This window comes from Oncorhynchus tshawytscha, linkage group LG22 (genome assembly GCF_018296145.1).
Source record: "Oncorhynchus tshawytscha isolate Ot180627B linkage group LG22, Otsh_v2.0, whole genome shotgun sequence".
Classification (NCBI taxonomy): Eukaryota; Metazoa; Chordata; class Actinopteri; order Salmoniformes; family Salmonidae; genus Oncorhynchus; species Oncorhynchus tshawytscha.
Window position 1 is genome coordinate 26,870,865 of NC_056450.1, and position 27,009 is coordinate 26,897,873.

The 27,009-nt window shown below is 43.3% G+C and overlaps 1 protein-coding gene across 4 annotated transcripts in view; it reads right to left on the reverse strand.

The window, feature by feature from the left end:
* Positions 1 to 27,009, reverse strand: part of LOC112222218 (IQ motif and SEC7 domain-containing protein 1-like) — a 234,861-nt gene that overhangs the window by 95,990 nt on the left and 111,862 nt on the right. Inside the window, exon 2 of one of the 4 annotated variants that reach the window (XM_042303995.1) lies at positions 25,269 to 26,920. The exons of 2 other annotated variants lie outside the window; for them this stretch is intronic. In XM_042303995.1, coding sequence (XP_042159929.1) covers positions 25,269 to 25,408 — 140 coding nt within the window. In that variant the 5' untranslated portion in view covers positions 25,409 to 26,920. Of the gene's footprint in view, positions 1 to 25,268; positions 26,955 to 27,009 lie in introns of all 4 variants that reach the window. One more of the 4 variants, XM_042303994.1, reaches the window with a different exon arrangement.

Genomic DNA, 27,009 nt, shown 5'->3' on the forward strand with positions numbered 1-27,009 from the left:
CAATGGCACCCAGAAAACACAACACAAAGAGACAGGCAGCAACACTGAACACCTATTGTGAACAGAGTGAGGAATTCATTCATCTGCAATCAATCAGTAGTCTGTCTCAAAGGCCTGGGTGCCCCATTTACAAACATCTGACAAAATTAACCAAAACCAACACAGACAGTTCAATTGTCTCTCTTCTTAATCATGATTTGTTCCTTGAATGCATAATACTGTATATTCTACTGAACTAACACAGTGGACTGTAAACAAGTGGGCTATTGCTTTACTGTTAAATTCTGGAATGTTTTATTTAATATGAATTTACTAAACAATTGTGAAAGCAACATACTGAATTAGAGACACCACAAATGCACTCTGGATAAAATGAATGGACATCAACGTTGGTTTTATGAACACAAATCCACAATGTTAACTGATAGCGATAGCCATGTTTGTTTTCTATTTATCCATCTCAATTCATTAATGTTTGTTGATTCACACAGACATATCCATTAGATCTTCTCTCTAATTGAAGTGAAGAGCACTAGCTACAGGCGTTAGTTTGTGTGGGTGGTAGTTCTTCTGTCTCTGTGATCACAAAACTGTAGAGCGTGTCTGAGGGGGTAGAGAGATGGGAGCATTCTGGTGATATGTTATTCAGATGGATAACAGACAGAATCAGATAGCAAGAGACATACAGTGCCTTCAGAAAGTATTCATACCCCTTGACTTATTCAACATTTTGTTGTGTTACAGCCTAAATTCAAAATGTATTTTTAAAAAAGTGCTCTCATCCATCTACACACAATACCCCACAATGACAAAGTAAAAACAGGTTTTAGAAATTGTTTATTGAAAATGAAATACATAAATATTTCATTTACATATAGTACCAGTCAAAAGTTGACACACCTACTCATTCAAGGGTTTTTCTTTATTTTTACTATTTTCTACATTGTAGAATAATCGTGAAGAAAACTATGAAATAACACATATGAAATCATGTAGTAACCAAAAAAGGGTTAAACAAATCCAAATATATTTTATATTTGAGATTCTTCAAAGTAGCCATTGCCTTGATGACACCTTTGCACACTCTTGGCATTCCCTCAACCAGCTCATGAGGTAGTCACCTGGAATGCATTTCAATTAACAGGTGTGCTTTGTTAAAAGTTAATTTGTGGAATGTATTTCCTTCTTGGTCTGTATGAGTATGGGTAGTTACATATTTTTTCAATTTCCCAATGATGGAGACCACTGTGCTCTTGGAAACTTTAAACACTGTAGAAATAGTTTTATGCCCTTCCCCAGATATATACCTCATCACAATTCTGTCTTGGAGATCTACATACAGTTCCTTGGACTTCATGGTATAGTTTCTGCTCTGACATGCACTGTAAACTGTGGGACCTTATATAGCCAGGTGTGTTCCTTTCTAAATCATGTCCAAACAAGTGAATTGGCCACAGGTGGACTCCATTCAAGTTGTTATGATAAATCAAGGAGGATCAAAGGAAATTATAGCCCCTGAGCTCAGTTTGGATTGTCATATCAAAGGGTTGTGAATACTTATGTAAATTAGATATTTCTAGAGCTGACTCCATTTAGTCGGCTGAATTCTTTTGGGTCGAGCAAATACACTATATATACAAAAGTATGTGGACACCCCTTCAAATTAGTGGATTTGGTTATTTCAGCCACACCCGTTGTTGACAGGTGTATAAAATTGAGCACACAGCCATGCAATCTCCATAGATGATCATTTGCAGTAAAATGGCCTTACTGAAGAGCTCAGTGACTTTCAACGTGGCACCGCCATAGGATGCTGCCTTTCCAACAAGTCAGTTCATCATATTTCTGCCCTGCTAGAGCTGCCCCTGTCAACTGTAAGTGGAAATGTCTAGGAGCAACAAGGCTCAGCCGCAAAGTGGTAGGCCACACAAGCTCACAGAATGGGACCGCCGAGTGCTGAAGCGTGTCCTCGGTTGCAACTCTCACTACCGAGTTCCAAACTGCCTCTGGAAGCAACGTCAGCACAAAACTGTTTGTCAGGAGCTACATGAAATAGGTTTCCACTGCCAAGCAGCCACACACAAGCCTATGAGTGGTGTAAAGCTCGCCCCCATTGGACACTGGAGCTGTGTAAACGCATTCTCTGGAGTGATGAATCACGCTTCACCATCTGGCAGTCCGACAGACATAACCTGGGTTTGGCGGATGCCAAGAAAAAGATACCTGTCTGAATGCATAGTGCCCACTGTAAAGTTTGGTGGAGGAGAAATAATGGTCTGGGGCTGTTTTTCATGGTTCAGGCTCCTTACTTCCAGCGAAGGGAAATCATATTATTATTTTTATACATTTTTCTCCCCAATTTCGTGGTATCCAATTGGTAGTTACAATCTTGTCTCATCGCTGCAACTCCCGTATGGCCTCGGGAGAGGCTAAGGTCGAGAGCTGTGCGTCCTCCGAAACACAACCCAGCCAAGCCACACTGCTTCTTGACACAATGCCTGCTTAACACAGAAGCCAGTCTCACCAATGTGTTGGAGGAAATACCGTACACCTGGCGACCGTGTCAGAGTGCATTTGCGCCCGGTCCGCCACAGGAGTCACTAGAGCGCAATGGGACAAGAACATCCCTACCGGCCAAACCCTCCCCTAACCTGGACGATGCTGGGCTAATTGTGCGACGCCCATTAGGTCTCCCGGTCGCGACCGGCTGCAACAGCCTGGAGTCGAACCAGGATCTCTAGTGGCACGGCTAGCACAGCGATGAGGCGAAGGGAAATCTTAACACTACAGCATACAATGACATTCTAGACAATTGTGTGCTTCCAACTTTTGGGCAACAGTTTGGGGAAGGCTCTTTCCTGTTTCAGCATGACATTGCCCCAGTGCACAAAGCGAAGTTCATACAGAAATGGTTTGTCAAAATCGGTTTGTAAGAACTTGACTGGCCTGCACAGACCTTAATCCCATCGAACACCTTTGGGATGAATTGGAACGCCAACTGCGAGCCAGGCCTAATCACCCAACATCAGTGCCCAACCTCACTAATGCTCTTGTGGCTGAATGGAAGCAAGTCCCTGCAGCAATGTTCCAACATCTAGTGGAAAGCCTTCCCAGAAGAGTGAAGGCTGTTATAGCAGCAAAGAGGGGACCAACACCATGCTAATGCCCATGATTTTGTAATGAGATGTTCGACAAGCAGGCATCCACATACTTTTGTAGTGTAAATATATATTTTTAAATGGCACACAAGACACTTGTCTGATTCATGCATGTCTCAGTGAACTAATCCATTACAGAGGCCACGGGATGGCACACCAGTATCACTAGTAGTACATTTGCCCTTAATTGGTTATGGTAATTTCTGTTAATGTATTCAATATATTATCATTAGTCTTTTACCGTTCTCATTTTCGAAGTGAACACTGTTTGCAGACCACACAACCTAGGCTACACTTGTGAGGAACACGTTTAGGTTCATTTCATTCCATTTAAGACAGTTGTCAATTTATTAATTGTCTTTCATTTGTAGCGCTCCTGTCAATCTTGAGTAAGGTCATGCACCTGATTATACATAGAAGTAGACCTGGGCTACCTGGCCTACATGCAAATGTAGACCTATAAATATGGGGATCTGATATGATTTATGATTGTCTTAACTCACCACCACTGTGGCGCTTCTCAAACAAACTGTTTTCTTCACCTAAAACAGCAAGTAAACAAAGTCTGTTTTTACATCCATTGAGAATGACAATAGTTCCTCAAAATAGCCTATTTGAACAATATTTTGATAATCACTTGGGGTGAAAGGGGGAAAAAAATGTAATGCTCTGATCCGGGGGAAACGTCATAAAATAGGCCTACCTGATTACTTCTTATCCCTTGTGCAAATAGCCTACAGCTGTGTCTGTCTGGAGCTCACTAGAGTGGGAAAATCTGAGGGCCCAGAATATTTGATACAATGTTGTAAATTTGCTAGCAGAGCTTGAGGCCGGACCAATTAATAGTTGATACAATGTTTCAAGTTCGTTGCAGACAGGCCATGTGTAGCCAATGTGATTTATAGGATATTTATTTTATCAGGATATTTTCTACCTGCAGGCTGCAATGTTTTTATTAGTTGGCTTTATGTAGGCTATTTTTATATAGTTGGCAATGACAATAGAAGATGGCAAAGGCAATAGAACCACATTATAATGATTGAGATACGAACACTATTATAAATTAAATGAAACTGTTACATGAAAACGTGCATATGAAAATCATAACTGGCACTCAGATCGGTAGAAATTGTAAGATAAATTGGCACTTCAAATGGAAAAAGTTGCCGACCCCTGGTGCAGCCCATTACCAGAAATTTCAGGAGCGTAATGGCAGAATCTGCGAAGACCAGCAGCAGATGGAGGACCAGGCTTAAAGCATCAGACAAGCACAGTAGTCTACATACGTCCGGCGCCAACAGAGATGGCCGCCTCGCTTCGCGTTCCTAGGAAACAATGCAGTATTTTCTTTTTTTATGTGTTATTTCTTACATTGGTACCCCAGGTAATCTTAGGTTTCATTGCATACAGTCGGGAGGAACTACTGAATATAAGAGCAACGTCTACTCACCATCAGTACGACCAGGAATATGACTTTCCCGAAGCGGATCCTGTGTTTTGCCTTCCACCCGGAACAATGGATCGGATCCCAGCCGGAGAACCTAAACAACGTCGCCGTAAAAGGGGCAAACGAAGCAGTCAGGCCCAATGATAACCCTGAAGGAGCTGCAAAGCTCCACAGCGGCGATTGGAGTATCTATCCATAGGACCACTTTAAGCCGTACACCCCACAGAGCTGAGCTGTACGGAAGAGTGGCCAGAAAAAAGGCCTTGCTTAAAGAAAAAAATAAGCAAACACATTTGGTGTTCGCCAAAAGGCATGTGGGAGACTCCCCAAACATATGGAAGAAGGTTCTCTGGTCAGATGAGACTAAAATTAAGCTTTTTGGCCATCAAGGAAAACACTATGTCTGGCACAAACCCAACACCTCTTATCACCCTGAGAATACCATCCCCACCATGAAGCATGGCGTGGCAGCATTATGCTGTGGGGATGTTTTTCAGGTACTGGGAAACTGGTCAGAATTGAAGGAATGATGGATGGCGCTAAATACAGGGAAATTCTTGAGGGAAACCTGTTTCAGTCTTCCAGAGATTTGAGACTGGGACGGAGGTTCACCTTCCAGCAGGACAATGACCCTAAGCATACTGCTAAAGCAACACTTGAGAGGTATAAGAGGAAACATTAACATTTCTTGGAATGGCCTAGTCAAAGCCCAGACTTCAATCCAATTGAGAATCTGTGGTATGACTTAAAGATAGCTGTACACCAGCGGAACCCATCCAACTTGAAGGAGCTGGAGCAGTTTTGCCTTGAAGAATGGTCAAAAATCCCAGTGGCTAGATGTGCCAAGCTTATAGAGACATACCCCAAGAGACTTGCAGCTGTAATTGCTGAAAAGGTAGTTATGCACGCTCAAGTTTTCATTAAAAAAAAATCTTATTTCATGTTTGTTTCACCAATTTTTGGGGGGTATCTTTAAAGTGGTAGGCATGTTGTGTAAATCAAATGATACAAACCCCCCCCCCCCAAAAAATCAATTTTCATTCCAGGTTGTAAGGCAACATAATAGGAAACATGCCAAGGGGGGTGAATACTTTCGCAAGCCACTGTAAAGTCCCTGTTTAGGGGACATGTGTGTTTCTGGTCCAGCGTCCGACACACATTTAGTCCTGGTTCCCTTGGACACAGAGTATATTTTCTGAGCCCGTGTGACATAGATGTGAAATCTGAAACCACTTAAAGCTGGGATGTCCCTCCTACCATTTCATTCACTCTTCTGACTGTCTATCAACTCCTGGCTGAAAGCCACTGACAAAGAACATGGCTGCAATCGTTTCATCGTAGCGCAGCAGGAGAGTGGTTTCATCACGGTACATTCAGCACATTCAGAGATCGATTTATCTAAAATAATTCATCGATTTTAAACAAACACTTTCTGTTTGTCATAGACAGACAAGATGAATATGAGATGAAAGGCGAGTTCCTAACAAGTTCAGGAAGCCATGCTCTCTGAGATGTTCACAGGGATGGAGGAAGATGTTTTGACCAAGAAAGACCTTTAGAAAATATGCACATTTTCTCTAACACTAAACATACAAATATATATATTTTACAGTTATAAGGAAGGTGACATCTTACAGTTAGTCGTTTTATAATGTGATTATACTATATTTAGAAATAATATAAGTAAATTAAACCCTTACTCATTCAGTTTTGTTGAATAGGAAATACATCATAAAATATTTCATTTTTACCATATTTGTACTGTGTACTTGAGCTTGTGTCCTCAAAAATGATTACACCTCAGCAATTTATAACTATTCTTACAAGAAAGGTGAGATTTTAAACTTTTTTGAGTATGCAGCCTTACTAATTATTGTTTATGGCCCTCGTGATAAATAATAACTTTTGGCGATTACGTAGACTACATTTTCGATGACATTTAACTGGATGAAAACCAATAATAACTCATTTTTAGATACGGCACATCTCAAACTACTCCATACTGACGGAACATAAAAAGGAGTTTAACATAGAACATAGAAAGTCAGAACTCTTTGGTGGTTGAATGACGTCACTCACACCTCTGACCATCATTCTTTATGAGGCATAACCTTTATGACAAAGACATTACATTATCCCAGGAAGAGAACAGCTATCTCACTGCATAACCACCAAGTTTAAAGTCAAGGTCAAATTTCCAATGGATGGCATGGTGTTACATTAACAGTGCTGTGTATTCTGGAGACCAGCCAAAGACACCAACATATTCTAAGAGCAAATGTGGAATCACAGCTGAAAGCATTTATCAGCGTCAGACAAATACTGCTTCTTTATGGCTATATCATCATTGTGCTGTATCAATATGAATCTGCTGGTCCAGCAAAATGAAAGTCGGTAAAGGGCACACAGTGGTATCAGTTGAGCCATCAATCAGAATAAATGTGCTTATACAGAGAGCTGCTTGACATGCTCCAGCACCGACTGCGGTCTGCTACTACAGACTGACATGGAGCATTATCGTAGTATGACCCTCACTCTACTTAACATTCCTAGTCAATCACTGATACCCAACCAGGTCAATCTCATCATGGCATCCAGTTGTCCGCTAAGAGAGAGACTTGAATGTGAAGTCAAACAAATAAAGAGAAATGGCCCCCGTCGAGAGGCAGCTTACATGTCAGCACTACAACATGGGGTAGGGTGACCCAGGAGAGGGGTCTGGCTTCAGGGGTGGAGATGAGAGATGAGATGCAGTGGTCAATCTATAGAAGTTGAAATGCAACATGGTGGAATAAAGTATAGAGAGAATGTGTAAGAATAAAGCAGGGAGAAAGAAAGGGCAGGATGGTGGGTTAAGGAGGGATAGAAGGATGCAGTTAAAGGAAGGAATGAGGGGATGTGATTATGGATGGCTGCTACAGGTTTACGATGGCTACCTGTGAGAAGACTCTCATATTAATCATATAATGATGGTGTTTTCATCAGCCTGATCATTGCGAAAATAAAGAACAAGGTGAAATAACAGTGTGTCCCTGAACAGTGAAAGACTATTTGAATGGTCATGCCTTAGAACTGCACTCCCCCTAGTGGCAGCTAGCTAGCTGTAGTCTTCTGTCAAATGCGTACGGCAGTACACAACATTTCCTCCCCAATTTTATTCCATTCAGAAACATAAAATCACACACACAACATATACTAGAAAACAATATTTATTCATATCTCATTTCAATACAAGGATGCCCTGCAATTGAACCTTGACCTATGAGGGTGAAAACGATTCTCTCTGATGTATATACAGCATTGCTGAATTCATAAAGCTGGTTCTTCTGGAACACTTGAAGGTAATTCTTTATGATAATCCCAAGCAGTTTGCAAATATGACCCACTGATGCATCAGAAAAGGCAATCATGTACTCAGTTGTATTTCTAAATCAGAAGAAATAGATGTTGTGTATGCAAGACCCCAATAGGGAAAGGGAAATCTAGTATAGAGGATTGTCTTAAGTGTATTTTAGCTACATTACAGTATAGAAGGACAGGTGAGCACAGTAAAAGAGCAGTGAGGAGATCCATATGGATTCTTCAAAACAAAAAAATACATTTTAAGTGATAAGTAGGCATTGATCTGAAGCCGAAAAAAAAGGAAATTCACATGATTTTTTTATCATTTGAAAGCAAGCTTTGCTTTTATACTGACAACACCATCAGGCTTAATTGAGTGAACTGTTTTGTTTTGTAGTAATGTGGTGCCTGCCTGTATTTCCTTAAACCTTTAATTTAATAAGAATGCATTCATTGAAAAATACATACATTTCATAACATATTTTTTGGTCAGTATGTACCCAACATAACAAGAGGTGTTATTCGAGACACAGTGACTCATATAGATAGAGGTCTATAGAGCCTGTCAACATTCCTGATTTCTGTAACTGTAAGCTGTGTAATACTGACTTGAACTCAGAACCACTTGTTTTTCAAACATGGTCCTGTTTTATCAATTGCTGTGCTGAACAACGGACAATTCATTACCTCAGTCAAATTACTATGTAGCTTAGCAATTTAGCTAGCTAGCTCATTTGTCCTGGGATAGAAACATTGAGTTGTTATTTTACCTGACATGAACAAGGTCCTCTACTCAGACAATTAATCCACATGTAAAACGGTCAACCGAATCCTTTCTAGTCATCTCTCCTCATTCCAGGCTTTTTCTTCTTTGGATTTTATATGGCGATTGGCAAATAACTTTCATAATAATGTGAATTACCACAACAGACCTCATTTCATCTTTCAATCACCCACGTGGGTATAACCAATGAGGAGATGGCATGTGGGTATATACTTCTAAAAGCCTATGAGGAGATGGGAGAGGCAGGACTTGCGTCGCGTTCTGCATCACAAATAGAAACTTCTATTTTAGCAACTTCTATTTTAGCGCCTGGCAATGCAATGATTGAATAACATGTATGTATACATTTATTTTGCAACGCTCGTGCATGGTTTGGGCAGCGTGCTCAAGTAATGATGGACTGTAGTTTCTCTTTGCTTTTTGAGCTGCTCTTGCCATAGTATGGACTTGGTCTTTTACCAAATAGGGCTATCTTCTGTATACCCCCCTACCTTGTCACAACACAACTGATGGTCTCAAAAGCATTGAGAAGGAAATAAATTCCACAAATGAACTTTTAACAAGGCACACCTGCTAATTGAAATGCATTCCAGGTGACTACCAACATGAAACTGGTTGAGAGAATGTCAAGAGTGTGCAAAGCTGTCATCAAGGCTCCCGAGCGGCGCAGTGGTCTAAGGCACTGCATCTCCGTGCAAGTGGCGTCACTATATCCCTGGTCCGAATCCAGGCTGAATCACATCCGGCCGTGATTGGGAGTCCCATAGGTTGGCACACAATTGGCCCAGCATTGTCCGGGTTTGGCCGGAGTAGGCCGTCATTGTAAAGAATATGTTCTTAACTGACTTGCCTAGTTAAATAAAGGTTCAATTCAAGTAAAAATGTAAAAGGCAAAGGGCTGTTTGAAAAATCTCTAATATATTTTGGATTTGTTTAAAACTTTTTCGGTTACCAGATGATTCCATACATGTTATTTCATAGTTTTGATGTCTTCACTATTATTCTACAATGTAGAAAATAGTCAAAATCAAGAAAATCCCTTGAATGAGTAGGTGTTCTAAAATGTTTGACTGGTAGTGTATGTACTATATCTTTAGATATAGGCCTATTGTAAATGTGTATTGTTGCAAAAATAAATATAAATACACACAAATGTAATGCTTTTCGACCAGTCCCCAAATTAATATAATTGGTTCAGAGTTTGTTTTGATATTTCAACCTGCGTGTCATTGATTGCATTTCGTGTGGGGGGACAAAATCAATTTGCGCACGATGATGACGTAGTTTGGGTATGGTGTAAGACACGAAGGTCAGTCAATAAGGAACATTTGAAGAACTTTGAACGTTTCTTCAAGTGCAGTCGCAAAAACCATCAAGCGCTATGATGAAACTGGCTCTCATGAGGACCACCACAGGAAAGGAAGACCCAGAGTTACCTCTGCTGCAGAGGATAAGTTCATTAGAGTTACCAGCCTCAGAAATTGCAGCCCAAATCAATGCTTCAGAGTTCAAGTAACATACACATGTCAACATCCACTGTTCAGAGGAGACTGTGAATCAGGCCTTCATGGTCGAATTGCTGCAAAGAAACCACTACTAAAGGACACCAATAAGAAGAAGAGACTTACTTGGGCCAAGAAACACTAATGGACATTAGAACAGTGGAAATCTGTCCTTAGGTCTGATGAGTCCAAATTGGAGATTTTTGGTTCCGACCGCCGTGTCTTTGTGAGACGCGGTGTGGGTGAACAGATGATCTCCGCATGTGTGGTTCCTACCGTAAAAGCATGGAGGAGGTGTGATGGTGTAATGGAGCTTTGCTGTTGAAACTGTCTGTGATTAATTTAGAATTCAAGGCACACTTAACCAGCATGGCTGCAACAGCATTCTGCAGCGATATGCCATCCCATCTGGTTTGGGCTTAGTGGGACTATCATTTGTTTTTCAACAGGACAATGACCCAACATACCTCCAGGCTGTGTAACTGACAAGATCCAGGCTGACAACATGACCTGGCCTCCACAATCCCCCGACCCCAAACAAATTGAGATGGTTTTGGATGAGTTGGACCACAGAGCAAAGGAAAAGCAGCCAAGTGCTCAGCATATGTGGGAACTCCTTCAAGACTGTTGGAAAAGAATTCCAGCTGAACTGATTGAGAGAATGCCAAGCGTGTGCAAAGCTGTCATCAAGTCAAAGGGTAGCTATTGGAAGAATCTCAAATAACATTTATTTTGATTTGTTTAACACTTTTTTGGTTACTACATGATTCCATGTGTGTTATTTCATAGTTTTGATGTCTTTACTATTATTCTACAATGTTGAAAATAGCAAAAATAAAGAAAAACCCTTCGAATGAGTAGGTGTTCTAAAACTTTTGATCAGTAGTGTAAATATATAAATATTATTTGATATATTTATACTACCAATATTAAGTCCGTAAAGTCCATTATCCCTCTGAAGAGTATGAATTAGGCTGTTTGAGGTTTGAATCCTAAGCTACCTGCCTACACATTGTTGGAAGTACAATAGAACAACACAGCTACTGTAGTAGGTCAAATCTGTCAGCTGGAAAACATTGGTAGAGCATGGGTGAAGTAAGCATTGTGGTGTCATGTGAATTTCCTTCCTTTTTCGGCTTCAGACCAATGACTACTACTCACTTAATAAAGGAAAATTACACCCAAAACCACTCATTCCTATAATTTACTGTGTTGCATAATACTAATATATGAGAACAATATTTTTTTTTGAACAAATGTTTAATTTTGTCATTATAATAAGATTGGAAGCAACATCTGAAAATCGTTGCTGAAATCTGTTGCTGCTCAAGTCCACTACAAAACCCACAATGCAATGCTTTCTCTATGGGCTGGCTAGCTAGCTAGCTAGCAAACGTAGCTACACACAATAATACCAAAGTCAATATCAGCATGTGAAGTAGCTAGTTAGCTGTAAAATCGCCAAAAAAACTGCATTATAGATTTAGGAGTCTACAATCTCATAATGTTCAACCTGCAGATCGATGTGCCTCAGAGTGCCAGTCTGACATTCACAACCGCACCACCATGCAATGCACCTTGGACTGAAGAGGCAGGAAAATAGGAAAAATGTGTTACACACTCTGTTAAATTAATGAATTGCTGCCTGCTTGAACAGCAATAGCTCAGATACACATGAAAACATGAGATGACCCAGGGAATCGATAGAACATTGCTCAAAGATGCACAAAAACAAGAACAAAAAAATTATATTAATCACCTTCCGGTTCTTACACCGGAAGGTGATTATACAACATTGTTATACAACATTATAAAGTGGGTTGCTCGAGCCCTGAATGCTGATTGGCTGACAGCCATGGTAAATCAGGGGTATGACAAAACATTTATTTTTACTGCTCTAATTACGTAGGTAACCAGTTTATAATAGAAATTAGGCACCTCGGGGGTTTGACAAATGGCAACAGAAATAATGTAGTTATTAATATTTATTTAATATTAACAGGTGATTTTCCAGATGGAACAAAATCTTGCTTAGGGACCCTAAAAGGCTAGAGCCGGCCCTGAGCATCTTAAGGCCAAGTTAATCGTTAGAACCTCTGTAGTAGCATCATTACATAAACCATAGTTATTAAAGTTGCACTTGAAAACGCTTGGAATCAAACAGCCGCTTCAGACCACTAACAGAACAGGTAAGTGTAATTTATTTGTAAAAAAAATCTAAAAACATGATTCCACTTTGACATTATGGGGTACTGTGTGTAGTCCAGTGACACTACATCTCAATTTAATCCATTTAAAATTCAAGCTGTAAGAACACAATTTGGTAAAAGTCGAGTTCTATTTTGCTACTTGCAGGCTACTTAATATATTTAATGTTGTAATGATGTGCCAGATCTGTGATTTTATTGGGTGAGCATTAGAATAAGCCACTTCAATATTTTCAGCCTTAAGTGGTAATATCTTTCTAGGAGCTGATCCGTCGTCCGGATTGTGAAATAATTCTAACGTTAATGAAAGATTTGAATGGAGAAAACTGATCTTCCTTTCTTTCGATACATGCACCAAAAACACACATAGTGACTGTTTTCTCTGTGTGTTGTTGAGGAAAACACATATTACATATTTGGCCGTTGTAGGAAAGATACATTAAAACACAAGTTCATAACGTAAGTTCCATCACTAACGGGAAACCGATACCTGGCCTCTCCACTGTTCTCTCTTCCATAGTTGCGTCGTCACACTCCCTGTCCCTACACTCAACGAGGACCAACAAACCCAGGGGCTCTTTTAAGAGACACCCAATTAATTAAAATAAGCACACACCGTATGGGTATGTGCGCAAGGGGGTTTGTGTGTCGGAAAAGGGAGGGGGTGTCAAAAACTATACCCCTTCTGGTGTGTGCATGTATTATAAATTAGCAGCGTGACAGTTTTCCCAAAGTTACCAACGTTTGGTGTATCTAACTGGCTGTAATAGCAGCCAAGGAGGACCGCTAGCATATTTATTTGTGCTCTGATTACACGCAAGTGTGCAGGTCAGCAGTTTACACAGACGACTGTCTTTAGCCATATGAAAACCTGTCCATGTCAACATATACCTGGCTAGCTAGCTGCCTTCCTTTTGCTTCTCATCCAACTGGTGTTAGCTAGCTAGCTACAGCTGCTAGCTTTCTACTAGCTAGCTGCTACTGAACAGTGAGATTCGGCTGAAATACTACAAAAAGGTAGCACATTGTTGGTTTTTATTAGGCAGAAATGTGCATGTGAGAGAGAAAGATTGTGAATTTAATTTAAAAAATGTTGCACCTACAAACTTGTTCAGTCCAAATGTATATAAGTCTAATGGTCATTTTATGGACGCTGTTGTTGCGTGCGTACTGAAGGTAAGTGAGGAGTCAAACGCAGGAGAGCAGAAATGTCAGTGTAGCGTGTAACTTTTAATCAGGGCAAGTCCAAAACAAACACAGGCCAGTACAAACGGCCAAAACCCAAAGGGAACAAACAGTTCACCCGTAAGGCGTAGAACCACAACGCACCTTACTAAAATCACTACACGCGAAAATACACTTAGGCAAGCCTCAACAAGCAACAAGAACAAATAATCCCGCACAAACCTAAGCGGGGAAACAGGGTAAATATACACACAGAAATCAAAACAAATGAAAATCAGGTGTGACAGAACCAAAGACAAAACAAATGGAAAAGGAAACATGGATCGGTGATGGCTAGTAGGCCGGCCACCGACCGCCGAGCCCCGCCCGAACAGGGAGAGGAGTCACCTTCAGTGGAAATCGTGCCAGCTGTAACCTCATTTTAATCCTATAGTCTAGAACAAATGCTAACGACCCTGGCAAAAATCCGGTATAGTAGTTCTCGGTAACAGCCAGACGGATCATGAAGATCATGTGTTGTGTACCTTCAATCAAGTTGATTTGAATCAACATTGGTGTCATATTGGCTTAGATATGATGGTAGGGAGATTTGAATTTAACATTGTGTGTCAAACAATGCAAACTATAACATTTAGATTACAGTCAAATCTCTTATCACATAAGTAGATGCTACACTACTGCTGTTTAGCCTCCAGACTTAAAGAACCCATGCAGAAGAGAGGGAGGAGAGAGCGAGAACGAGGATGAGGACAGAGAATGGACAGAGAAAGAAAGAAAAGGGAGGAGGGGGGAAACGAGAGGGAGACAGAGGGATAGAAAAAGAGAAGGGGAAAAAGAAAGGGGAGGAGAGCAAGAAAGAGAGATGGGGAGATAAATAGTTCAGAGGAAGAGAAATATGTGAGAGCAAAATTAAGCAAGAGAGGAGGGGAGAGAGGGGGGGAGGAAGGAGGGAGCAGGAGCGAGAACAGACTTACATAAAGCTGGAGCCGTGTTTAAAAGTAGAGAACAGAATCGAGGGAACAGAAGAAAAAGAGAGATCCAGTGAGGCTGCAGGGTGGAGGTGGAATCCATGTCCTCCCTCTCCTCCATCCCACTATCGTGAAGGCCTTTATTGGGGCCGGGCAACAAAATTGATGGAGAACATAGTCTTCCCTATCAAAGAGGGCATGCTTATACACAAGAGAGCCGACAGAGCTCACATGTGTAACGCAACATACACATTACAATGAATTATGTCTATTCTGGGTGGGGCGATAAAGTATTTTTTGTGATTTCGTGAGTGATGTTTTTGTTAATATTGGACTGGTTTGTAAGTAAGACCATACACAGTGATTTGGGTGCATCATGTGAACATTGTTTAAGCATAATGTTATGACAACATTGCATACAACCGTGATGCTCTATATTGATGATAGGATTATCTATTGGCGAGTTATCAACAATCCACAGAAATTCAGAGTCATGAAAACCAAACAGGATGATACATTTGACACATGCATGCTTTTAGACCTATAATGGTTAAGGACAACTAAATGCAAGATAACAGGGTTTCAGTCACAATACAGTGAAAATAAATATGGTAATGAAATCAATGTTTCTACAAAATTGTAATTACATAACAGAGTACCATGTAAACATGCGTTCCCATAGAATGTGTATAGTTGTCCGTGGGAACACAATGTTCTGCATGCGCATGCTGCTGTGCCACCCTCCTTCCCACTGCTCTATATCTCAGTGCCTGAAGCTGCTGTTGGGAATGTTAAGGGACTATTATGGGATGGCTCAATCCACAGACGCATAAACACTAGAATATACCCCTGAGAGAACTACAGCTCCCAGAGACATACCCCTGAGAGAACTACAGCTCCCAGAGATATACCCCTGAGAGAACTACAGCTCCCAGAGCTAATCCGTGCCCTGAGCATGTTCCAAACAAGCCCTGTCCAGTCCAGGGCTGGCACTTCAAGTGCAAACCTAATAGCAATCACATTCCGTGACCCCAGCCCTCGTGTGGGTGCCAGTGTATTAGAGCAGAGTCCAATTTCAGAGCTGCCTAGTGCTAGCCTGGGAGCCAGTCTGATTCGGCCAATTTATCATTGTCTTGGTGAGGTAACCCTGTTAGGTTAATGATGGAAACAAGGTTGGAGTCGTTTCTTTTTGATTAAATCAGTCAACTCAAGAGGTGAATTAACATTGTAAATCAGGAATTGATCATTTCTCATGAAAAATAACGTAAGGTTCCATATTTTCAATTCATACCCAGAATTGACTGAATTGAAATGGAATAGCTGGAACACACTAGCGCCCAGGCTATTGTAGCATAGCCCCGGCTAGCATTGTTCTTATTGGCCCTGTTCAGTGCTGTTAGCATCAAGGAGGTCTGAGTGCTTAGCTGTCCATCACCCCAATGGAGAGGAGATTCAGTGCTGTAATGTACTTAAGTAAAAATACTTTAAAGTACTACTTAAGTTGTATCTGTACTTTACTATTTATATTTTTGGCAACTTTTACATTGATTTTTATTTAACTGAGAACACATTCTCATTTACAGCAATGACCTGGGGAATAGTTACAGGGGAGAGGAGGTGGAATGAATGAGCCAATTGTAAGCTGGGGATGATTGGGTGACCGTGATAGTATGAGGCTCAGATAGGGAATTTAGCCAGGACACCTGGGTTAACACACCTACTCTTACGATAAGTGCCATGGGATCTTTAGTGACACAGAGAGTCAGGACAGCCGTTTAACTTCCCATCCGAAAGACGGCACCCTGCACAGGGAAACGTCCCCAATCACTGCCCTGAGGCATTGGGATATTTTTTGAGACCTGAGGAAAGGGTGCTTCCTACTGGCCCTCCAACACCACTTCCAGCAGCATCTGGTCTCCCATCCAGGGACCAACCCTGCTTAGCTTTAGAAGCAAGCCAGCAGTGGGATGCAGGGTGGTATGCTGCTGGCCACTTCCCAGCTAGCACACTTGGTTCCTTGGAAGTTGTGGGAATGTACGTTTTTGGTTTACCATTGGTTCTGGGAACAAAGCCATAAGTTTACTTACTTAAATGGCCTGTTCTGGAATCGTTAAATAATAAAAAAGCAATTTAATCAATTTTAGAATAAGGCTGTAACATAACAAAATGAGGAAAAAGTCAAGGGGTCTGAATACTTTCCGGATGCACTGTATATTTTGGGTTATGTTGGGGCACGACAGTTTAACTAAGCTTATGAGGCATTTATGAGTTATATTCTTCAAAATCAATGGCTATATATCATGAATTTAACAGTCCAAAAAGGGAGGTAAAAACTCCGGATTGACCTTTTAAAGGAGGGATTTGGTCAAAGCTACACAAACACACGCACACGTGGGCATACACTCACATTGTGTAACATGAACTGCAGCTGTTTTTTTAGACACATAAAGATGCTTGTCAGATTGACACAAATGTGTCTACTCTACTCTGACTAAAGCAGTGTTTGGTTCAGGGCGCCTCGCCAATTCACCTTTCATTAGGAGGCTGAGCTGGAGGAGGCTGTTTAAATTTCAGGACAGTTTCCTTTCGGAATTCCAATGTAGAACCCCTGTTCCTCATGAAGGAAACCCCTATTTTCCCAGGCCAACAGAACAGAAATGGCTGTAGAGTAGATGTGAGGTTCTGGACTAAGGGTTGTAGGGTAGATGTGAGGTTCTGGACTAAGGGTTGTAGGGTAGATGTAAGGTGCTGGACTAAGGGTTGTAGGCTAGATGTGAGGTTCTGGACTAAGGGTTGTAGGGTAGATGTGAGGTTCTGGACTAAGGGTTGTAGGGTAGATGTGAGGTTCTGGACTAAGGGTTGTAGGGTAGATGTGAGGTGCTGGGCTAAGGGTTGTAGATGTGAGGCGCTGGGATAAGGGTTGTAGATGTGAGGCGCTGGGATAAGGGGTGTAGATGTGAGATGCTGGGATAAGGGGTGTAGATGTGAGGCGCTGGGATAAGGGGTGTAGATGTGAGGCGCTGGGATAAGGGGTGTAAATGTGAGGTGCTGGGATAAGGGTTGTAGATGTGAGGTGCTGGGATAAGGGGTGTAGATGTGAGGTGCTGGGATAAGGGTTGTAGATGTGAGGTGCTGGGATAAGGGTTGTAGATGTGAGGTGCTGGGATAAGGGTTGTAGATGTGAGGTGCTGGGATAAGGGTTGTAGATGTGAGGTGCTGGGATAAGGGTTGTAGATGTGAGGTGCTGGACTAAGGGTTGTAGCCTGATGTGAGGTTCTGGACTAAGGGTTGTAGGGTAGATGTGAGGTGCTGGGCTAAGGGTTGTAGATGTGAGGCGCTGGGATAAGGGTTATAGATGTGAGGTGCTGGACTAAGGGTTGTAGGCTAGATGTGAGGTTCTGGACTAAGGGTTGTAGGGTAGATGTGAGGTGCTGGGCTAAGGGTTGTAGATGTGAGGCGCTGGGATAAGGGTTGTAGATGTGAGGTGCTGGACTAAGGGTTGTAGGCTAGATGTGAGGTTCTGGACTAAGGGTTGTAGGGTAGATGTGAGGCGCTGGGATAAGGGTTGTAGATGTGAGGTGCTGGGCTAAGGGTTGTAGATGTGAGGCGCTGGATAAGGGTTGTAGATGTGAGGCGCTGGGATAAGGGTTGTAGATGTGAGGTGCTGGGATAAGGGGTGTAGATGTGAGGCGCTGGGATAAGGGTTGTAGATGTGAGGCCCTGGAATAAGGGGTGTAGATGTGAGGTGCTGGGATAAGGGTTGTATGGTAGATGTGAGGTGCTGGGATAAGGGGTGTAGATGTGAGGTGCTGGATAAGGGGTGTAGATGTGAGGTGCTGGGATAAGGGGTGTAGATGTGAGGTGCTGGGATAAGGGGTGTAGATGTGAGGTGCTGGGATAAGGGGTGTAGATGTGAGGTGCTGGGATAAAGGGTGTTGATGTGAGGTGCTGGGATAAGGGGTGTAGATGTGAGGTGCTGGGATAAGGGGTGTAGATGTGAGGTGCTGGGATAAGGGGTGTAGATGTGAGGTGCTGGGATAAGGGGTGTAGATGTGAGGTGCTGGGATAAGGGGTGTAGATGTGAGGTGTTGGGATAAGGGGTGTAGATGTGAGGTGCTGGGATAAGGGGTGTAGATGTGAGGTGCTGGGATAAGGGGTGTAGATGTGAGGTGCTGGGATAAGGGGTGTAGATGTGAGGTGCTGGGATAAGGGGTGTAGATGTGAGGTGCTGGGATAAGGGGTGTAGATGTGAGGTGCTGGGATAAGGGGTGTAGTTGCGAGGTGCTGGGATAAGGGGTGTAGTTGCGAGGTGCTGGGATAAGGGGTGTAGATGTGAGGTGCTGGGATAAGGGTTGTAGATGTGAGGTGCTGGGATAAGGGGTGTAGTTGCGAGGTGCTGGGATAAGGGGTGTAGATGTGAGGTGCTGGGATAAGGGGTGTAGATGTGAGGTGTTGGGATAAGGGGTGTAGATGTGAGGTGCTGGGATAAGGGGTGTAGATGTGAGGTGCTGGGATAAGGGGTGTAGATGTGAGGTGCTGGGATAAGGGGTGTAGATGTGAGGTGCTGGGATAAGGGGTGTAGTTGCGAGGTGCTGGGATAAGGGGTGTAGTTGCGAGGTGCTGGGATAAGGGGTGTAGATGTGAGGTGCTGGGATAAGGGTTGTAGATGTGAGGTGCTGGGATAAGGGGTGTAGGGACATTTTAGGCTATGAGCGACCTTATTAACAGCCTCCTGGTGCAGAGAGGTTTACTGATAGGAGTTTGACTACGTGCCCAGGAAGAAATATGTTGAAATACTCCAATCAAAAACGTAATGGATATACATTCTGGGTTGTCACGGTTCATTTGAATAATGTCGGATTCTCTGGAGGGATGTAGAGTAGCTGTAGTGTAGCCTAAAGGCTCAAGCATCGATGCAGGGATGCCCATACCCAGATATTAGCTGGAATTGTGAAGCAGCTGTCCTGATGACGCCAGCGCTACGCTAGGCAGACAAACAACAGAGTGCGTCACCACCACCGCCAGGCACTGGCAGCACATTTCTCTGCTTTTAGCCTGAGTACACGGCAGCACATTTCTCTGCTTTTAGCCTGAGTACACGGCAGCACATTTCTCTGCTTTTAGCCTGAGTACACGGCAGCACATTTCACTGCTTTTAGCCTGAGTACACGGCAGCACACAGCTCAGCGCTGGAACTGCAGAGTCAGGCAGCAGGACACAAGGAAGCATGACAGGCTGTTACCTACCGGCCTGCATAGCCACAGTCTGCATAACACATGCTGCCACGGCCAACGATTGGCTCAGATCAAATTCCATCCATCATTTCAGATTAGAATATTAATAGAAATTCTATTTCCATTTCAAGAAAGTATTTCCAATGAATAGGCCGATCATTCAATTCTTAGAAATTTTATGCACCTAATTGACTGAATTGAAATGGAATTTAACCACAGAGATACAAAGGAAAAATGAAATGGATTTGACCCCTATGTTCATGCTGGCCATTATGTAAGACTGTGACTATGTAAATAATCCTGCTGTCACTGCTTGGCCAGGCAATACAGAGAGCATGCTGTCACATTTGATCTAGTCAGCACATGGGGCAGTAAGCAACAGCCCTGCAAGTCACTCACCACACACACACACACACACACACACACACACACACACACACACACACACACACACACACACACACACACACACACACACACACACACACACACACACACACACACACACACGCATGGTAATGCGCAGATACATTCTGCATGGATGTACGAGACTGTCTTCACAATAACACTGTCCCATCCTTCCCTGAGCCACTGTCCCATCAGAAAGAAGGGTAATAGTAGAAATGGGCATAATGACAGAGTATATCACCCAATACTGTACAAATTCTGCTTTTCCCAGCTCTTGTGCCAAGTTGATTGTATGTAAACACTCTCTTGTCATCATACTGCATGTCATCAGTAGGGACCAGTCTCTGACGATCATACTATATTAGATCACATCTCTGTACTGCCACAGTCAGGTTCATATCTCTGTACTGCCACAGTCAGGTTCACATCTCTGTACTGCCACAGTCAGGTTCACATCTCTGTACTGCCACAGTCAGGTTCACATCTCTGTACTGCCACAGTCAGGTTCACATCTCTGTACTGCCACAGTCAGGTTCACATCTCTGTATTGACACAGTCAGGTTCACATCTCTGTACTGCCACAGTCAGGTTCACATCTCTGTACTGCCACAGTCAGGTTCACATCTCTGTACTGCCACAGTCAGGTTCACATCTCTGTACTGCCACAGTCAGGTTCACATCTCTGTACTGCCACAGTCAGGTTCACATCTCTGTACTGCCACAGTCAGGTTCATATCTCTGTACTGCCACAGTTAGGTTCATATCTCTGTACTGCCACAGTCAGGTTCATATCTCTGTACTGCCACAGTCAGGTTCACATCTCTGTACTGCCACAGTCAGGTTCATATCTCTGTATTGACACAGTCAGGTTCATATCTCTGTACTGCCACAGTCAGGTTCATATCTCTGTACTGACACAGTCAGGTTCATATCTCTGTACTGACACAGTCAGGTTCATATCTCTGTACTGCCACAGTCAGGTTCATATCTCTGTACTGACACAGTCAGGTTCACATCTCTGTACTGACACAGTCAGGTTCATATCTCTGTACTGACACAGTCAGGTTCACATCTCTGTACTGACACAGTCAGGTTCATATCTCTGTACTGACACAGTCAGGTTCACATCTCTGTACTGACACAGTCAGGTTCACATCTCTGTACTGACACAGTCAGGTTCACATCTCTGTACTGCCACAGTCAGGTTCATATCTCTGTACTGCCACAGTCAGGTTCACATCTCTGTACTGACACAGTCAGGTTCATATCTCTGTACTGACACAGTCAGGTTCATATCTCTGTACTGACACAGTCAGGTTCACATCTCTGTACTGACACAGTCAGGTTCATATCTCTGTACTGACACAGTCAGGTTCACATCTCTGTACTGACACAGTCAGGTTCACATCTCTGTACTGACACAGTCAGGTTCATATATCTGTACTGACACAGTCAGGTTCACATCTCTGTACTGCCACAGTCAGGTTCATAGGGAAGTGATGACTATAGGTCTCCTTCATTCTGTATAGTTGGATCATAGTTGGATGGTGATTATCAGTATTTTCTCTGTAAAAGTAAAGATACCTTAATAGAAAAACAATCACCCAGTAAGTCACCCATTAAAATACTACTTGAGTAAAAGTCTAAAAGCATCTGGTTTTAAATCTACTTAAAAGGAAATGTTCACCCATTTTGAATGTTACAGTGCCTTCGGAAAGTATTCAGACCCCTTGACTTTTTCCATATTTCCTTAGGTTACAGCCTTACTCTAAAATGTATATATATTTTTCCCCCCCATCAATCTACACACAATACCCTGTACTAACAAAGCATTTAAAAAAAAAAGTTTACTAATGTATTAAAAATTAAAAATATAACATTTACATAAGTATTCATACCTTTTACTCAGTACTTTGTTGAAGCACCTTTGACAGCAATTACAGCCTGGAGTCTTCTTGGGTATGACGGTACAAGCTTGGCACACCTGCATTTGGGGAGTTTCTCTCATTTTTCTCTGCAGATCCTCTCAAGCTTCCAGAGAAGCTTGAGAGGATTGATCGATCGGGTTCAAGTCCGGGCTCTGGCTGGACCACTCAAGGACATTCAGAGACCTGATCCGAAGCCACTCCTGCATTGCCTTGGCTGTGTGCCCCTTTCAACAGGTCGTTGTCCTGTTGGAAGGTGAACCTTCAAACCAGTCTGAGGTCCTGAGTGCTCTGGAGCAGGTTTTCATCAAGGATCTCTCTGTACTTTGCTCTGTTCATCTTTCCCTAGATCCTGACTAGTCTCCCAGTCCCTGCTGCTGAAAAACATCCACACAGCATGATGCTGCCACCACCGTAGGGATGGTGCCAGGTTTCCTCCAGACGCTTGGCATTCAGGCCAAGGAATTCAACCTCGGTTTCAACAGACCAGAGAATCTTGTCCTTTAAGTGCCTGTTGGCAAACTCCAAGCGGGCTGTCATGTGCCTTTTACTGAAGAGTGACTTCCGTCTGGCCACTCTACCATAAAGGCCTGATTGGTGGAGTGCTGCAAAGCTGGTTGTCCTTCTGGAAGGTTCTCCCATCTCCACAGAGGAACACTGGAGCTCTGTCAGAGTGACCATCTGGTTCTTGGTCACCTCCCTGACTAAGGCCCTTCTCTCCCGATTGCTCAGTTTGGCCGGGCGGCCAGCTCTAGGAAGAGTCTTGGTGGATTCAAATGTCTTCCATTTAATAATGATGTGTTCAATGCCGCAGAACGTTTTTGGTACCCTTCACCAGATCTGTGCCTCGACACGATCCTGTCTCGGAGCTATACGGACAATTCCTTCGACCTCATGGCTTGGTTTTTGCTCTGACATGCACTGTCAACTGTGGGATCTTATATAGACAGGTGTGTGACTTTCCAAATCATGTCCAATCAATTGAATTTACCACAGGTGGACTCTAATCAAGTTGTAGAAACATCTCAAATACGATCAATGGAAACAAGATGCACCTGAGCTCAATTTCGAGTCTCATAGCAAATGGTCTGAATACTTATGTAAATAAGGTGTGTTTTTTTATTTTTTTCATATACATTTCCAAACATTTCTTAAAACCTGTTTTCACTTTGTCCGTATGGGGTATTGCGTGTAGATTGATGAGTACATTTTTTTTTTTTACGTAGCTGTAACAGAACAAAATGTGAAAAAATACTTTCTGAATGCACTGTAAGCTTGTTTTACTCCTACGTTTCTTAACAAAGTCAATGTAAACAAACACAGTTTCAAAACATGGTTAAAAGGATCATTTTGATCTCATGGTCAGTTCTTGCATCCATTGGTCTGTCTATGAATTTGAGAGGGGTTATTTTTCTGAAGCCCCATCTCTCAGCTGTTTACCAAAACAAGTGGCGGGGTATCCACGTTGTTATTGTTTGAATTTAGGATTAGCCCTTTAACCCTGACCCCCGTGTCACCTTTACTTCCTGACCTGCATTAATCTGGTCTCATTTAAAGCTGTCAGTCAGTCCATCAGTCTGTGTCCAGTGAAGTGGACTGCTACAGGAAAGACAAGGAATCGGAGACAGATGGTGCTGCTGATTATGCAATGCTTATAACCATCCCAGTCAAGCAGAAGAAAAACACACAGGTATGGACTGTAGCAGTGGTGGCCTGCCTGGGGCTTATGACGTATTACTTTAATACTGAAAAATAGCACACAAAATGAAAGCATCACTGTGAATAATCATGTGTTATAATATTGTATGTACTGCAAAACGACTCTAGCTTTTGGGATTGTGAGTAACAAGACCAGATTGCCTGTGAAGGACTTGGCAGAGGCTATTGCATATTTATTAAGTGGACTGATCCCTATTTTCTGCACAAAATGATCACCCAGTGACGGGCCAATTCATATAACACATAATGATACCTGAGCAATACGCATCCACACACATGAAGATCTATCTGATAATCATTATATTATAAGTGCACACTAACCAATGCATCTTAGTTAGGTTGCATACCATTACAAAATGCAAATCAGGATAAACTGACAAAAATAGATTTTTATGTGATGATAGCTCTTTTTTTCAGTCATATGAGCTCTGTGTGGAATCATGTTGGAACAAACCGATTTTGGCGCAGGCACCTGCACCGAAACAACAATAGAAATTCAACCCCCCCACCCCTCCGGAAGAGAGAGGTTGGAGGTTCAGTGTGTGATACAGGAATACAATATGATTCCTGTATCCTTTCACAAACAAAGACCTAATCAGAGATGACACAAGGATTTATTCAGCTGAGGTAGCAGCAACGCTAAACTGGAGAGACAAGCAGGGAACATCCAAAACAGTGTTGGAGCGAACAACGACATCCCAAAAATAACATCCACTACAAGTACCAGCCGTATCCATAACGCACGCGCACACACACACCAGAGCTGGGATGAAATCACGCACTACATAAAACATGTCATAGCATCAGCCAAAATTGAGTCATATTATCCTTGTCAATCATCAGCCACTCAAAACAAAGCAACTCCCATGACAGGGTGATTTCAATCACAATGGAAACAATCTGACAGTATAGCATCACAACAGTCTACCAAAAACCCTTCATCCTCCCTCATCACATCATACAGTGTCCATTTCAACAAAAATGATTTAAAAAAGTAATTGATCATATAAATATTAACAGCCATGTTTACCACCAACACACGTCTACCACACACACACAGACATCCCCTCACATGACCACCATTCCCCTTAGGACTAGGGTTGTTAACTAAGGGAGAGAGCTCTGTCGGCAGAGCCACAAACTCATCCCATCTCTATTCTCCAGACATGACAGGATGAGAGGAGAGGACAGAGCAAGGTCTGCAAGCGCCAGCTAGGTGACTCAGCACATGCACTGGAGACACTGCAATAACAAAGTGCCACACTGCATCCTTGTCAATGAAGAATGGAAGAACCAGTGCCTGCCTGGTTGCATCAGCCCAGCCACAGCCACACCTCCATACAGCCCCATTCATACAGCATTAGGTTCACAGGGACTGCTACTACTCACATGTCATATAGCCGGTAGGACATGGCAGAGCTGGGTCTGTCCGGGTGAGCCCCGCCGCCGGGTGGTGTGCTGGACTCGCTGCGGGGACGCCTGGGGTCGGTGCTGCTCACCACGGCACGCCACACGCTCGGCTTGTCCATCCTCCTGGCTCGTCAATGGGACTTGACTCAACGGAGCAGAAGCGTGCGCACAGACTCATACACTCTCTCACATACACTCTCACTCTCAGTCACAAACAGCCAGCCAGAAAGAGCTCTGTGATGTAACGAGGCAGGTCCAAAAGGCAGGCAGGGGGTGTGTAGTGGTAGAGCAGGGCACAGTGAGGCTGGGAGGCTGCCTGTTTAACACTGATAAACAGCCTCCCTTTAAACCCATGCTGGGTGATGATGGCTGAACACATGCCAAGGCAGAGGAGACAGGGCTAGCCATCAAAAGCATGGGGATAACCTGCAGGAGCGAGAATTATATATTTATTGTCTCTAATACACACCGGATCTCATCCACATCCTCCCTACACCACCTCTCCTCTGCTCACTGTAGTACAGCCCGCAGCCGGGCCACCCGATTGGCTCCCTGGTCTCCATGGAAACAGGAGAATGTGTTGGAGGTAGGGCTCATAGTCTCTCTCTCCCTCCTCTCTCTCCCTTTTCGTGGAATCAATGAGTTTATTTCCGCTGCATCCCAAACTGATGAGGCTTTTAAGACTAATGAGGGATTGTGCAATTAGTTTGTCAGGTAAAGCCTGTTAATTAGACTCTATAGGAAGACAGGGTATCTGCTTCGTGGCTCTGGAGAGTGACGGCTGGGAAAAACACCTCATATGAGAGACAGAGAGAGAGAGAAGCCCTTTGAATTGACTTGAGAGAGAGGCAAATGATAACAAAGGGCAGGCAGTGAGCACAGCCTAGCCATAACAAAGGGCAGCCAGTGAGCACAACCTAGCCATAACAAAGGGCAGCCAGTGAGCACAGCCTAGCCATAACAAAGGGCAGCCAGTGAGCACAAACTAGCCATAACAAAGGGCAGCCAGTGAGCACAACCTAGCCATAACAAAGGGCAGCCAGTGAGCACAGCCTAGCCATAACAAAGGGCAGCCAGTGAGCACAACCTAGCCATAACAAAGGGCAGCCAGTGAGCACAGCCTAGCCATAACAAAGGGCAGCCAGTGAGCACAGCCTAGCCATAATAAAGGGCAGCCAGTGAGCACAGCCTAGCCATAACAAAGGGCAGCCAGTGAGCACAGCCTAGCCATAACAAAGGGCAGCCAGTGAGCACAGCCTAGCCATAACAAAGGGCAGCCAGTGAGCACAGCCTAGCCATAACAAAGGGCAGCCAGTGAGCACAGCCTAGCCATAACAAAGGGCAGCCAGTGAGCACAGCCTAGCCATAACAAAGGGCAGCCAGTGAGCACAGCCTAGCCATAACAAAGGGCAGCCAGTGAGCACAGCCTAGCCATAACAAAGGGCAGCCAGTGAGCACAACCTAGCCATAACAAAGGGCAGCCAGTGAGCACAGCCTAGCCATAACAAAGGGCAGCCAGTGAGCACAACCTAGCCATAACAAAGGGCAGCCAGTGAGCACAGCCTAGCCATAACAAAGGGCAGCCAGTGAGCACAGCCTAGCCATAACAAAGGGCAGCCAGTGAGCACAGCCTAGCCATAACAAAGGGCAGCCAGTGAGCACAACCTAGCCATAACAAAGGGCAGCCAGTGAGCACAAAGGGGGCAGCCAGTGAGCACAA